Raw genomic sequence first — 16,660 nt, 5'->3', positions numbered from 1 at the left:
AAAAGGCACTTTTCACATCCATTTGAAACAATTTGATAAAACTTACCATTTTCCTGCGCTTAATCTCATTTTCAATACTTAACAAAGTAGAATTTTAAGTTTTGACAGAAGTAAAGAGAAGTATAGATATGTTTACCAAAGTCATTGGCGAACATATGAGAAAGATTGGTGCTTTCTTTGCTTGTAAATGTAGCAAACAGATCTATTCAATCAAAATATAATAACTATAAATATGCGCATAAGGAACCATGACATATACTACCTGTATATAAATAGAGCGATTGGGGCCATTGGGTTTCCTGTATTAATTGCTTTTATTTTTGTCTTCAATTTCATATGCAACATTTTTCAATTTTCTAGGCGTCTTTTTAGCTACCGGACACCGTTCTCAACAAAATAATCTAAGTTTAGGGGCGCAGATTCAAGGAACCATTTTGATATCCGTGATAATTGTTAAGCGGTAAGCATCTCAGACAAGTATTATTAAAGAGCGACTATAAAGACTGTCTGCTCGCCTTCCATTACCTTTTCTGACTATTACATCCTGATCATTCAAGTGCTGCCATAGTAATCTTAACCTTTGCTTTGTCACTAATTATTTCCTGTTTAATTTTATACATGCTGTAATCTGAAATAGACAAAGGTATGGAAATACAAAATGCTTCATCTCCTTGCTAAGCACTGTTCAACTTGCTACATAAAATACTTATTGCAGGAACTAGAGCTTATCATGGTATCAGAGCCTCTTAGTGTTCACACCTTCAAGTTCTATGATGGGTGACGGAGGTCGGAAAGACCATAGTTTGGCGACGAAGGCCGAAAGGACGTAGTCTGGCGACGGAGGCCGGAAGGATCATAGTCGGTGAGTGACGGAGGTCGGAAAGACCATAGTATGGCGGAGGAGTGTGAAACCCCATAAGTAAAAGAAACTAAACTATTAAACATGGAGGTGCCTCTTGGTGTAATGGCTGGAATTTTCGTAAGAAACTTCGCAGTTAAGCATGCTCATTTTGGAGCAATTCTGAGATTGATGACCTATTGGGAAGTTATATCAATCCCTACCACCCATCACCTATTCCAACATCTCGGCTACCCTCCACCATCAACCACATCGTCACTACTAAAAAAAAAATTGAATTTACACTATAATTTTAAATTATAAATACTTGCAACCAGATACCCCAAAATAGGAACAGAAAAAAAAGCCTAAATAGAAATAGGATCATATTACTCAACTAAAATTAGTTGCAAAAATTAAAGTTCAAATGCAAAGAAAATCTACATTGTGGACCTTTCACCAATGTTTGCACAGCCCACATACATGGCCATAAGTTTTTTTTTTTATAAATAACCAAGAAAATTATATCGACTCTCACATAAATAAATCTAAGGGAAGGAAGTTGCATGCTTGTTATTCAACATAAATGCCAATGGAAGAAAGGCTGGAACTATTTGTACTTCCATGGAAGCCCCTCACGCCGCTAGTCGTCTTAAAGGAAAATGGCTTATTTTTTGGCGGATTATACGGATTATCTTTGCGATCGGGACCATTAATTCCATATGGCCCATAAGTTTTCCCGCTGGCTGTTACAAATTTGAGAGACGTTAACAATTGTTTTGGATTGTATCCACAGTGCTCAGTAGAATAACAGCCACCAACTGAAATAATCAGATCATCAGCAGATATCTGCACATTAGAGAACATTTCAGCATTCTTTCTTTAACAATAATTATTAACAATTTAACAAGTTAGATCAGAAAGACTGTATCCAATTGCTAGAAAAGCTAGAATTATAAATTTTTATTGAAATGGAATAATGTTTAATACAATAGTTCTTATAAATAAGCCATAAAATAGAGTGATTAATATGAAAAGAATATATCATAATAATAATTATTTTGATTGATATTTTTGAAATTTAAATAAGATTATTCAGGAAGTTTTTTTTTGTACCTAATGAAAAAAAATTTGTATATTTAGATTTTTTTAAAAAAATATGCAAAATAATCTAATTAAATAATGAAACAAACTCATATATTGACAAATGAAACAAACGCACCTAATATTTTGAATATTTTAACCGATAATATATATAAAGATCTATCAACTTGTTGAAATACTTACATTAATCTCATCAAAAAAGTCAGTGAAGACGCTGCTTCCATGCATGGGTGAAAGAACTGTACTGTTGCTGGGATCTAAATATGCAACTTGGATGGAGTTGACAGAATTCTCGGAGTAGCAAACGTAAATATGACGAATGGCAAGATGGAAGCCATCATCCCAGTTCTGAACACCATTTCCTGTGCTTGATCCGCACGCACCTACCTTTACATAAATCTTACTCTTTTCCTGCGCTTAATCTCATTTTCAATACTTAGCAAAGTAGAATTTTAAGTTTTAACAGAAATAAAGAGAAGTGTAGGTATGTTTACCGAAGTCATTGGCGAACAGATGAGAAAGAATATTGTTGCTTCCTTTGCATGTAAAATGTAGCGAACAGATCTAAACAATTAAAATAGCAGCTATCAATATGCGCATACGGAACCATGATATATACTATCTGTATATAAATAGAGCGATTGGGAGACTATTGGGTTTCCTGTATTAATTGCTTTTATTTTTCTCTTCAATTTCATACGCAGCATTTTTCAATTTTCTAGGCGTCGTTTTAGCTACCTGTCAGTCTGTCACCGTTCTCAGCAAAATAATACAAAGTTTAAGTAGGGCGCAGAACACAACTCCCTTTGGCCTATTGGTTGAGAGCTTAGGCTTCCAACTAAGAGGTCCAAGGTTCGAGTCCATGTGTATGCGTTGTGTGTGTGAGTTTGCCTTAAATGGCCTAAATGTCCCAAAAAAAAAAAGTAGGGCACAGATTCGAAGAACCATTTTGATATCCGTAATAAAGGAAATTAGTCTGTGCGACTCTAATCCGTGGTCTGATACTATTTTTTGGGCTAATTTATTTTCTGCACTTACATGATTTTTTTTACTAACCATTGACCGGACAGCCCGGCCCAATCTTGAGGTAATATTTTTTCAAAACAGGAACCCTTTGTTGTCGGAAAATACTTTTCAACTTAAAAAAATGATTATTTTCTTCACAAACCGTTCTTTTGTCTTCAAGTAGACATGTTCTTCGTGTTTACTGTTTAGGACAAGCTCTTTCCTCACAAAATTTTTTTTTTTTCATGTAAATTTAATTTTCTTGGTTGTTTCTAATTTTCAATTATTTTAATATCAACACTTTGAAGCCATAAGCGATGAACTTGTATAAAGTGTTTTTTGTTTCTTTATAACTGAAATTATTTTGTGTGGAATCCGGACTCAGAATTTACATACATCAGGTTTTATGATGTCATGTATTATATTTGTCCCAACATTTATTATTTTGACTTCACACAGAATAATTTCAGATTTTTTATTTTGCTTGCATAGTTTATTTATAAGTCAATTATGTAGGGTTCAAATAATTGTACACACTATGTGCAATAGCTTTAAAATACATATAATGCATTTGATAATGAGGAAAAAAATTTTATAAGCTTGTGCATTTTAGCAGAAATCTAAACCAGTTGTGTACACTATGTACAAGCCCTTTCTTAACCTCATTTCTGTAAGAGGTCATCAGATCTACCTGTATTCTTTTTTAGTGACCTGATGATTAACAAGTGTCTACTTATTAACCATATAGGTCCCAATCAAATGACAATCCAGCTCTTAATCAAAACGTCTACTCCAGCCTTTAATCCTATACTTTTAATCCTGATCCTCAATCAAGCTTCAAATCATATACAGTCAACTACAATCATCTATTTGATTGTAATTGGTATGAATAATTGAAACTCAATCATTCAAAACCAAAATCTAGCCCAAATTTAGAATTCCAAACAAAATCCTAGGTTTAAGGATCCATGCCCTGAAACACTTTCTGTGTGATTTTTCAATCACCTTAAAATACAGTTAAATGACCTATGATTCATGAGCTATCGATTGCATATTGATTAAGCATGTCCCTAGAGTCAACCTTTTAAATTTGAGCTCAATATGACCCTCCCCTAGTTCCAAAAACTACATATACACTTCAATCCCTCTTAAGCCCTTTGACCAAGGCTTTGCCAATCCCATTTGGACCAATGGGACCATCCATTGGACCCCTAAGGATGTTTCCTTGAAGACCTAAGACTTGGGCCCACTTGGGTTAACCATATGACTTGTCCCAAGTGTCCAAAGAGAGGTCTCCATGAGCCAAATCTCAACCCAAACCAAATCAATTCAAACCAATGGTTGCATTGGGTCCCCTATAACCCAATGTACATAACCTATGTAACCCAGCTCTTGGGTCAACTCAGGTTTAAATTGGGCTAGCCAAAAATGGTCAAATCCACTAAGGGTTGAGCCATTTCTCAACATAGTCTCCACCAACCCAAACCAAAACTTCCATTGGGTAGCCCTATGTCTAACACGCATGCCCTAGTCAGCTCATCCCTTGGGTTGACTTGGGTCAACACCTAAGCTAGCTCAAAGTGGTCAAAACTAATTTGACTTGAGCCAACTTTCACCATAGACCAAATTTAGCTCAACTGCCTATTGCATTGGATAGATTTTGATCCAATGTACCTTCCCAATCAAACATAGACCCTGACTTGACCCAATCTACATTCAACTTGATCCAAACTATACATATTTGGGTCAACCCAAGCCGCTTTAGTGAATTGGGCCTTCTCGGGCTCAATTGAGCTCGCTAGTTGACTCACCAAACCCCCAACAAGCTTTCCACCTCATCCTGGTTCAGCCAATGTTCGGTGGGGGCTAGAGAGAATAGGGGAAAGCTCATCCCTTCATCCATATTACCTACTACACCTTCCTCTACATCAGTATCTCCCTCCACTTCCACCAGAGACCTTTCACCCCAAAATTATGTTTATGTTAGTTCTTCCAATTCCTCTGCACCATCTCCTGATTTACCTATTACTCCACCTCTGCTAGTCTAACCCAAACATCATATGGTCAACTGTCTCCAAACTGGGCACTCAACCTGAGCGAAATTTTGATCTTCAACAAGTAGTGAAACATTCAGTCTGGCGAAAAGCCTTGTCATCGCCAATACCATATTTTCTCAAATTTATTATATAACCAATCAAATTTATAAATTACTAAAAAAATAAATTTACTTTACACAATAGCTTTAAATTATACATGCTTGCAACCCAAAAAACCTATAGGAACAAAAAAAAAAAAAAAAAAAAAAAAAAAAAAAACCAAAATAGAAGTAGAATCATATTACGAGTAAAATTAGTTGTAGAAATTAAAGTTCAAATGCAAAGAAAATCTATAGGACTGTGGACCTTCCACAAATGTTTAAGCAACTCATATACATGGCCATAAGTTTTTTATTTAAAAACGCCTTAAATAAGCAAGAAATTTATATCAACTCTCATAAATAAATCTACGAGACTGAAGATGCTTGTGATTGAGCATAAATGCCAATGGAACAAAGGCTGGAATCATTTGCGCTTCCATGGAAGCCCCTCACGCCACTACTAGTCGTAAAGCAAAATGAATTATTTATGCTGTGATAAGAAGAATTATTTTTGCGATCGGAAGCTTTCATTCCATATGGTCCATAAGTTGGCCCGCTGACTGTCTCAAATTTTAGAGACGTTAACCGCTGTTTTGTTTTGTTTATATTGTAGCCATCAGCCTCAGTATAAGAGCCACCAACTGAAATAATCGGATCATGAGGAGATATCTGCTCATTCGAGTATATGTTTCAGCATACTTTCTTTAACAACAATTTAACAAATTAGCAGCTAAGCAGTATCCAGTTGCCAGGAAAATAAGAATTATAATATTTTTTCATTGAATTTGAATAATATGTTTAATATAGAAATTATTAAAAATCGGCCATAAAATAGAGTGATTACAAATAAATATTTTTTTATTGTAATAATATATCATAATAATGTATATTATGTTTTTTTATTATAAATATAAAATATGTATATAACTCTAGCAACATGAATAATAGGCATTTCTTTTTAAAATATATAGAATTTTGATTTTTCTGATTTTATATATAAATAATCCTTAATTCATTGTAAAATGAATGCCAGGATCAAAAATATTTTTGAAATTTCAGTAAGAATTATATTAAAAGTTTTTTTTTCCTACTTAATGAAACAAAAATGTATATATTTAGATTTTTTAAATGTGCAAAATAATCCAATTAACCAATGAAACAAACTCATCTATTGAAAAATGAAACAAGCGCAGCTAATATTTTGAATATTTTAACCGATAGCATATACATTTAAATCTCTCTCTATTTGCTGAAATACTTACATTAATTTCTTCGAAGAAGTCAGTGGAGAGAGTGTTTCCATGCTTGGGTGAAAGAACTGTACCCTTACTGGGATCAAAATAAGCAACTTGGATACAGTTGACAGAATTCTCAGTGTAGCAAACGTAAATATGACGAATGGCAAGATGGACGCCATCATCCCAGTCCTGAACATTACTAAGTCCAGCGGTCGATCCGCATGCACCAACCTTTATATAAATCTCACCATTTTCCTGCATTTAATCTCATTTTCGACACTAAAGAAAGCATAATTTTAAGTTTTGACAGGAGTATATAGAGAAGTGTAGGTATCTTTACCGAAGTCATTGGCGAACAGATGAGAAAGATTGCTGCTTCCTTTGCTTGTAAATGTAGCAAACAGATCTATTCAATCAAAATATAATAACTATAAATATGCGCATAAGGAACCATGACATATACTCTCTGTATATAAATAGAGCGATTGGGGCCATTGGTTTCCTGTATTAATTGCTTTTATTTTTTTCTTCAATTTCATATGCAACATTTTTCAATTTTCTAGGCGTCTTTTAAGCTACCTGTCACCGTTCTCAACAAAATAATCTAAATTTAGGGGCGCAGATTCAAGGAACCATTTTGATATCCGTAATAATTGTTAAGCGGTAAGCATCTCAGACAAGTATTATAAAAGAGCGGCTATAAAGACTGTCTGCTCGCCTTCCATTACCTTTTTTGACTATTACATCCTGATCATTCAACTGCTGCCATAGTAATCTTAACCTTTGCTTTGTAACTAACTGTTTCCTGTTTAATTTTATACATGCTGTAATCTGTAATAGACGAAGGTATCGAAATACAAAATGCTTCGTTTCCTTGCTAAGCAGTGTTCAACTTGCTACAGAAAATACTTATTTCAGGAACTATAGCTTATCATGGTTTTAGAGCCTCTTTGCGTTCACAGCTTCATGTTCTGTGATGGATGATGGAGGTCAGAAAGATCATAGTTTGACAATGGAAGTCGGAAGGATCGTAATTTGACAATGGAAGCCGGAAGGATCATAGTCGGCGGGTGACGGAGGTCGGAAAGACCATAATCTAGCGATGGAATGTGAAACCCTTTCAGTAAAAGAAGTTAAACTATCAATATTATCTGACAAAAATAAAATACATTACTTATAAAGTGTGTTAATTAATATACTTTAATCAATATAGATCAACCAAATATAATGAATAATACTAAGTTATATATTGCCATATGTGACTTTTCTTTCACTTCTATTAACTATCTAGCTAGCATCATGTAACATAAGAATACTAAAAGAGAAAAATATGGGAAATATCATTATTATTTTAGATATTCAAATAGTCTCCTAATGCCTTAAAATGACTAGTATTTGGATTTTTTGTGTCGCATTTCAGCATATCCACAATGGTAGAGGAAGTTAAACGCAGCCTTGTACAAAAATCAAATGTACACACAAATAAAAAATGAATATAAATGACACTATGGGTTTTTATCTAAGAAAGCAAAAAAAAGAGAAAAAATCAAATATCTTGGCTTAGTGAAATGATTCTACTAGTGTTTATTAATGGTTAATGGGAGCACTGCACCACTCTCAAGTTTGGGCGCCACAGCGCTAGGCCAAATTCTCTTATTAAAAATGTCATTTTTCAGTATTCAGTTCACTCATGCTTATGCAAGATAGACAACTAGAGAGAGAGAGAATAGAGATTTTTAGAGAGGGAGTCCATTTTGGGCTGCTTTTGGTCATTTTTCAGCCATCGGCCCAATTTTGAGAATTGTCTAAATCGGATAGGTCATACTATGCCTATCTTAATTTTGAACAATATGGAGATTTTGAATTTCTTAATTAAATTTATAATTTTATTGACAAAAAATGAGAATAACTTCACACTAATAAAATTTTCATCGTGCAAATTTCTAAATGAAATAGTGATCACGATTCTGAATATTTTGAATATTTTTTGAAAAAATTACATTGGGAGTTTTAGAAATTAAGTTATTTAATTAATTAGAAAATAATTTTGACTTTTAAAAAAATACTATTGTAATACAATTAAAGGTTTAAAATAATGTTCTACATAATCTTTTAATAATTTGGTCATATGCATGGTTGCATATTTTGCTGCCACACCTTATAACAAATTTTATAATTCTATGATATTTAAGAGTTTTGATTTGAAAGTTTGTCTTTTGGGAGTTATAAGTCATAATCTTTTAGATAATATTTGACTCATGAGACCTAAAATTCAGTAAAAATTTATATGTTAGGAGTCATAAGGGGCAAGAATTTCTGAATTATGTCTGATAAAGGATAAATTCTATTTTTTTGGGAGTCAAAAGGGGCTAAATTCTTAGGATTTAATTTGGTAAAGGAGAAATTTGTTACTTTCTATTATGAGATATGAAGTTGAGATGAAGTTCATATAAAATTATTGTTTATTTAATTTTTCCAAAATTGTTAATTGCATTACGAACATTGTTCTTACTATTCTGCTCAACACAATGATTTGTTATGTTATATTTAATTATTCTTGTGAATACTTAAGAAAAAAATGATTAAAAGCTTGGAAGATATTCGTGGCATGCTGAGCTGTGTTAGCTTACATATATTTTGTTTTCTAATTTCTTAGTTTGAAAAGGGAAATAGCTCGTTGAGTAGGAATTTCAGGGGTTTTGATTTGAGTATGTATAGAAATTTTTGCTTTGATTTGTGGATGATCATTGATATATCATAAAAAAATTATCTTGATTGGGCACGAATCTCAAGGCAAAATCAACCCGGAAACTTCAAAATTTAAATTCGGGATCACCTGAACTCCGATTTCAGCAAACTTATAGTCGAACTGAGCGTCTCAGAAACACAAACCCAACGACATCAAATTCAACTCAATCCAAGCCCAAATGAGCCCAAATCAAGCACCCAAAGTGCTGTTAGAAAGTTCATACCGCAATTTGAGTTACCAAATGGTCTCCAATTTTGACGAGCTTATAGTCGAATCGAACGGCTCGACAAGAGGAATCCAACGAGCCCAAGATCGCCGAATTCCGACATCATTAAGACATTCAAATGTCTGACAAACGATGCATGATCAAGGGATTCAATATCAATCGTCCATTCGACCACTCCCTATTTGCCCCTGATCTCACACCTATTTACAAGCTATGCCACTTTAGAAAATCTATAAATAGACCTCTCATTTCTCATGAGAGGGGACCCCAAGCAAGAAGAAGAGAAAAGAAAAGAGAAGGATAGGAGGGAATAACCCCTCCGCGACCACCGCCGGAGTTCTTCCCGCCGCCTGAGTAACGCTGAAATCCGGCTGGACATCCGGGTGACGCCAGAATTCTTCCTAAGCAACATCAAAGTTCTGTTCGACGCCGGAATTCAGTCCAACTTTCGGACGACACCTGAATTCTGCCCAATCTCCTTAGTGACGCCGGCACTCTGCTCAACTTTGTAATTGAATCTCAACTTAGAAGAGATTCATTGTAATCTGATCATCCTAACTTTGTGGACGAGTCAGACTCTTGTATTTCAAACAAAACACTTGTGGAACTATTTCAACTGGCCGGCGAGGCCCCGTGAATTTTTCCCTTTCAGGGTTTCCACGTAAATTAGGATAGGAACTTGGAATATAGGTTCTCTTACAGGAAAATTAATGGAATTAATAGATATTATGATTCATAGGAAGTTAAATATTTTGTGCATTCAGGAAACTAAATGGGTTGGAGAGAGTTGTTGTTGTTGTAGGGTTTCCACGTAAAAATTCTTGTGTTATTGTTTCTTCTCTATTTGTGTGCTAGATATCCATACAACGCTAAGACGAAAATTTCTTAACTCTACCGCCGCGTATATTCTAGTCCGCAACAATCATAACTATTTTTCTTTCTATATTTTGTAGCTTTTATATGTAGCCATGCATTGTGATTGTATATACATTTTAATTATAAATGAAAAGTGAAATTTTTGGATAACTTATGTTCTGTGCACACATACAATTATTAGTGACTATGTATTTATTTTAGTTTTAAAGTTAAATTTTGGAAGAAATCTCTAAAAAAAATTCAAAATTAGATTTTGAGGTTCACGTGTTATGGCTCAACATGATAGTACCTACTCAGGCTTTGGCTTCTATAGGTTTGGTTGTGATAGCTAGCGGGTGGAGGCGGGCAGTAAAAGTGGTGGTTAGTGGTGATGGGAGGACGACGATGGGTGGCGGTGACTGTTAACAGTGGTTATTAAAGATGGGTGGAGGCGATTTAAGATGGTGGTGGTGGTGGGTGGTGCTGGTTGGTGGTGATCGTCGATGGTGATATGATGGATAAGCAAGCTTGCTTGCGGTGTAAATAATTCTCGTTGAAAACTGAACGAGTTTAACGAGTTTAGTTTATCTCAAAAGTTAATAAAATGGCTTACATTATATATAATTTTATCTTATTTTGGATTCCTTTTCATCCCGCGAAACAACAATATTTTAAAAAAAAATTATACATATGTAATACTTTATACCACTTCTAACGAAACAACCCCTTAGTAAATCTTGAGTGTGTTAAATGTTAAAAATTATTTGGCAAGATAGCTTCTAAATCCTGTGAAACTGTTAATTTGATAACGTAATATGGGATTTAAGATGATTAGTTCAACAAAAGCTCTAATTTAATTTATACATTAAATAAGTTATTAATTCTAATTTAACTTAAGGTCAATAAATTACAATTACAAATAAGTTAATTAGAAGATAACTTAATTATTAAATAACTTAAACTAGCAATTTAGTCATTAATTATAACATTAATTATCTAGTTATTTATTTAGATGTTAATTTAATAACTATTTGAATACTAATTATATTGATAATTATTTGAAAAAGTGATTATTTAATTGCTACTTACACTACTAATTGTTTAATTAAAATTTTATATAATTAATGAATTAGTTACTAATTATAGTATTAATTATCTAATTAGATGTTATTTTAATAAGCATTTAATTATTAATTAAACTTATAATTATCTAATTAATTATTTTAATTAATTACTTACTTTTATTTACTTTATTAATTATTTTCTTAATGAATAATTTAATTAATTAAGTTAATGTGTCTTAATTAATTATAAAGGAATTAAAACTATGGGAGCAAGTTATTGAGCGTAGGTTGCGGCGTGATACTAACGTTTCTCAAAATCAATTTGGATTCATGTTGGGTACGTCTACTATTATTGAGAGGTTTGATGGAGGAATTTAGAGAGAATACGAAGGATATACATATGATTTTTATTGATTTAGAGAAAACATATGATAAAGTTCCAAAAGAAGTGCTATGGAGAGTTCTTGAAAAGAAATGAGTTAATAATGCTTATATTCAAATCATTAAAGATATGTATGCAGGAGTTATTACTTGTGTTCAAATACAAGTTGGTTTGACCAAGTATTTTCCTATTTCGATTGGAGAACATCAAGGACCAGCCTTAAGTTTTTTGCTTTAGTCATGGATGTTCTCACTAAACATTTGCAATAGGATGTACCTTGATGTATGCTTTTTGCTGATGATATTCTTCTTGTTGATTAAACTAGAGAGAAAGTTGGAAGGTAAACTTGAATTATGGAGGTCAACCTTAGAGTCTAAAAGTTTTCTCTTGAGTAGATCTAAAATTGAATATATGGAGTGTAATTATAATAGCAATTGATCTAGTGAAGGGATTGTGACTTTGGGCGATCAAGTTATTAATATGAGTACATATTTTAGATATATTAGATATATTGTTCAGAGTGATGGTGAAATAGATGGGGATATTATCTGCATAATTCAAGTTGAATGGTTGAAATGGAGGAATGCATCGAGCTTTTTGTGTGATAGAAAAATCCCCCTTAAACTTAAGGGAAAATTCTATAAGATGATGGTGAGACCTGCAATACTTTATGGTGCCGAATGTTGGCCATTAAAAGGGAAGCATAATACTAAGTTAAGCGTTGAAGTGATAAGGATGTTTAGGTGGATGAGTGATTTTACCCTTAGAGATAGGATATGAAATGAGCATATACATGGATGAGTAACTCTAGTGGAAGATAATATTTGAGAGAGTCGCCTTAGATGATTTGGTCACATTAAGCGGAGGGTTTTTGATGACCCGATTAGAAAGTTGAGGTATTAGATTTAACATATGTTAAGAAAGATAGAGGTAGACCTATAAAACTTGGTTAAAAATATTAGAAATGATATTTCTTTATTATATTTAAATGAGAATTTTACTTTTAATAGGGCACAATGGCGAAAAAATATTCGTGTAGCCGACCCCATGTAGCGGGACAAATACTTGATGTTGTTATTATTGTTGAATAATTTAATTAATTATTTAGATGTTATTTTAATATATTTTTTTTGGAGAAACATTTTAATAAAATTTTAATTACTATCTAGACCTGAGGCCCGTACTCCACTTTTTCTTTCGACTTCGCCTACTTCCTCTCTGTTGTGGTTAGACTTCGCCTGCTTCGCGTGAAATAGAGTTTCGAAGAGTTAGCTTCGCCTGCTTCGCTTGAACGATTCCGCCTCCTTCGTCGACGTGGTCTTCCTGTCGATCGGAAGTCAGGAAAGTTTGCGTTCTTCCTTCGCCACCTTCGACGACGTTCTCCTTCGCCTCCTTCGACGACGTTTTTCGCTTCCTTCGAAGACGACGGGAGTTCGCTCACTGCGAAGGTACCCATCTTTCTCCTTTTCGCGGTCTTCTTCGGCCAAACCGCGTAAATCCGCCGAACCCTAGGATTTAGTAAATCCCGGATTTACGCCAAAAATCGGCTAACGGCAACTTTACCTCATCCTGAGATCCACGGGACTCTCAAATCCCGTTTGGCAAGATTTATGCTAAATCCTGCATAAATTCCTTTGCCAAACAGCCCCTAAGGATTGCTGGCAGTTAATTTAGCTTCATCATCATAAAAATCACAATGTGGAGCATAATAGTACAAGATTAGGTGATCTGTGATGGCATCTTTGCCAGCTTGAGAGCTTAGGCGGGTTTGCATTGAAATCCTAAGTGATGGTGCTTAGGTGAGGTTGTAGGCGGCTGATGTTGAATCAAAGAAAAAGCCTTTATGTGTTCTTTATTTACTTTTTGTTATTTGTTGCATATTTATTCACTTTCTTTATTGTTGAATACTGTGATTACATCGACTCACACTTACCCACTCGCCCACAATTCACCTCTCCTCTTAGTTATGCCTCAGCCATCATTCTCCTCTTCTCGTTCTCCATGCCCTTGCCTCTTCAGAAGTCATCCTGTTGATGGTTAGCCCTACTTGTTATGCTTGATATTAGATAGGAATTAGTAGCTCAAAATTGGATGAATTTTGGAAGAAGCCTTTTTTATAATTATTTTTGCGTTAGAAGGATCACATTTTGTTCTATTTTGACCACCTGAGCTGATTAGGGCACACTCCTTAGGATTTTTATGAAGTTAAGTCAAGGAAATGGGATGAAATACTAATAATTTATAGGTTGATGAATCTATGACCATTAATTTAAGATTTTTATTTTATTTTTATCATTTACTGTTGCTCAAATTCCGAGCATCCAAACACAACCTTAGAGAGATAATACACAAATCTAATGGTCTCACTAAAATGCTTTGGAACATATTGGAACTTGAGATTAGCATAAATATGTAATTACTAACATGTGAATGTTAATGAAAACTTGAGAGAGCTGTAGCCATATTCATGAAAATCATCAAGTTGGATTGTTCTAGGAAAAACCTTTCCTTGGTTCATCATAAAGTTATCGAAGGGACCCTATAGCATATGGGATAGATATTATTGCTCTGTTTGATTTTTTTTCCTACTACTGTTCACTAAAGACAAAAATGTAGTATAGATTCCAAAAAGAATTATACGAATGCCATTGTATGAGAGTTGAAGTTTTCAAATTTGATGGAATATCATTTTTTTTCTGAGATATGATAAGTACCATGTGTATATATTACTTTTGGATATTTAAATTCATATCTCAATTTAATAACTTCCATCTCGTAATAGTAGAGTCTATTTATTTTTTGAAAGCCATCTTGTCTGAACATTTAAAGATAGCAAATAAAAGATTTAGCAGGATGGAAAAACTTTAATAGATGCTCCATATTATGGCCTTGGGAGAATCCTTTGATTAACTTCATGCCAATGAAGAAGTAAGAGTCCTTTATAAATAGAAGGAAAGTGGCTTCCTATCTTGGGTTTCATATGATGCGATGACTAAGAAAATGAGATGCCAAGGGGAGGGTAATCTTTATGGGAGCAACCTAATGTCTTCTGCCCAAACCTTGTATTTTTTTGAAAAATTAATGGTCGCACTCAGCCAAATCTATTAATAAAGCTTGTTTATAAAGAGGAAGTAGCCCCCCAAAATTACAAAATATAGTAACCTTTGAAAAAGTGTATTAAAAAACACAACAAAAATAAAAGCTCCTAAAATAAAAGTAGTAATATGTGCAAGTCCATTTAAAATCATGGCAGCAACACAAATAAACTAGAGCTGAAAATTGAGGTAAAGAGTACAGTAGAAGAATTGCCATCATTGAAAATATAAATTTTTAATCAAAGCAGGAATATCAGCTTTAAACTTCCACTTTTTGCTCTTATGACGGTGAAGAAAGCAAATTATTTCCACGAGCATATTTAACGGGGAACTAATTTCTGTAAAGATTTTATAATTTTTTTTCACCCAAATTTAGGGGGTGGCAATTTGTATGGCTAACAAATAAAACTTCCTAGTGATTAGAGAAGTTAACACATCAACATGTTGAAGGACTTGGGATAAATTGCAGCTCAAATGGAAGAAATGCTCCTCCGTAATGCAGTTTCTAAGAAGGTTTAATAAGAAATGACTATCAAAGAAAAAGTGAGAGTGAGTTTCATAGTATGAGTTGTAAAGAACCCAATATTGGTTGGTTTTCACATCTCTAGATGTAAGAAAATCTATAGTTTTCAATCCTCCAACTATAGACTTCTAACCAAACATGAAAAATTAATAGCACACCCTTTGAACTAAATATAGTTGTTCCAACTTACCCAGGGAGATTTGGTATAAAGCAATGAGTAAATATTCTTATAGGAGAAGTTATCATTACCATTCAAGTGGCAGCAGTTGGTGGAGTTGTATATTTGTATGCTTTTAATTTGTTGGATGCATAAGCTACTATTTGAAATATATATTGGGGGAAGCACCAAGCTCCATCCTTAATGAATTAGCTGACATTGGCATTTTTTATGTGATTGAACCAATTAAAAATAGAATCATCATATATATTATGCAATGACTGACCATTTATCCAGAGGTCATGGAAAAAGAGAGGGAGGAGACAACATTGACTTTATATAGAAGCCAGCTATGAATTTTTAGGCAACCTTACAAGTGGCTTTTTAGAAAAGGGAAGGCTTGTTACATGATTTATTCCATAATGTATCATAGTGATTGTATAACCGAGAAGCAAGGTAGGGCTTAGTGGATTTCAGAAGTCAGTTTTTCTTTATTCATAGAAATTATGGTGTCCCGCGAGGGGAGGCTCAATCTACCATTTTCTTTAGGCAATGTGGTAGTGTTCCAATAGATGGTGCATATTTTATTCACCTTGCAATTTTTATGAAGGAAATTACTTAAGAGGCTAAAATTTTCTTCTCAAGGCCTTTAACAAGGGTGGTGGATCTGAAACAATAGTGAAGATAGTTCTAGATGGTGGAAAGAACCAATTGAAACCTGTCTGTAGGGGGAGAGTAGCTTTTGTTTCTATCTACTTATTTAGTTGTGAAGCTTATTTATGATTTTGAAACATTCATTGTTCTTGATTTTGGATGTAGTCTGGGTAATGTCAAGATAGTCCCAATGGAGATTTTTTGGGGCTGTTTGAAAACAAGTGAGATTTAACTTTAGTGGGATTTAGTAAATCCTGTAAATCCGGATTTAGTAAATCCGAAATGTGCTAAATCCTGAAAACTGTTTGTTATGTCAAATGTTAAATCTTGTTAAATCCTTAGAAATTGTTTGGTAACATATTTCAGGATTTATGGCAGTTAGAGATTTAAATGTGAAGAATATAATTATAAATTAAAAAATAAATTTATAATTAAAAATAAGAATTAATGTGTTATAAATTTAATAACATATTAAGTAAAAATTATTCATTAATTATTATTTACACTATTAATTAAATATTTAATAATACATACATATTAAGTTATATTAATTAAGCTAATTCTATTAATATTTAATTACTAATTGTACAATTAAGTTAAATTAGATAATAAATTTATGCACTAATTATACAA

The 16,660-nt window shown here is 33.4% G+C and overlaps 2 protein-coding genes across 2 annotated transcripts in view; one reads left to right on the top strand and one right to left on the bottom strand.

Annotated features, from left to right (window-relative positions):
* Positions 1-1,411: 1,411 nt before the first annotated feature.
* LOC114578856 (agglutinin-like) lies at positions 1,412-6,583 on the bottom strand. The gene is made up of 5 exons (XM_028692397.1): positions 6,347-6,583; positions 5,455-5,753; positions 2,437-2,506; positions 2,126-2,353; positions 1,412-1,687 (listed from the first exon to the last, which is right to left on the bottom strand). The coding sequence occupies exons 1-5, from the start codon at positions 6,581-6,583 to the stop codon at positions 1,412-1,414; spliced, it is 1,110 nt and encodes a 369-aa protein (XP_028548230.1).
* A 6,253-nt stretch (positions 6,584-12,836) lies between these two features.
* LOC110110272 (probable phosphoinositide phosphatase SAC9) overlaps positions 12,837-16,660 on the top strand; it is an 80,220-nt gene continuing 76,396 nt past the window's right edge. Inside the window, exon 1 of the mRNA XM_020841667.2 lies at positions 12,837-13,046. The gene's annotated coding sequence lies outside the window, so the exon portion shown is untranslated. The remainder of the gene's footprint in view (positions 13,047-16,660) is intronic.

The sequence above is a fragment of the Dendrobium catenatum genome, unplaced genomic scaffold (assembly GCF_001605985.2).
Source record: "Dendrobium catenatum unplaced genomic scaffold, ASM160598v2 fragScaff_scaffold_9, whole genome shotgun sequence".
NCBI lineage: Eukaryota > Viridiplantae > Streptophyta > Magnoliopsida > Asparagales > Orchidaceae > Dendrobium > Dendrobium catenatum.
This window is presented reverse-complemented; position numbering and strand designations above follow the sequence as displayed.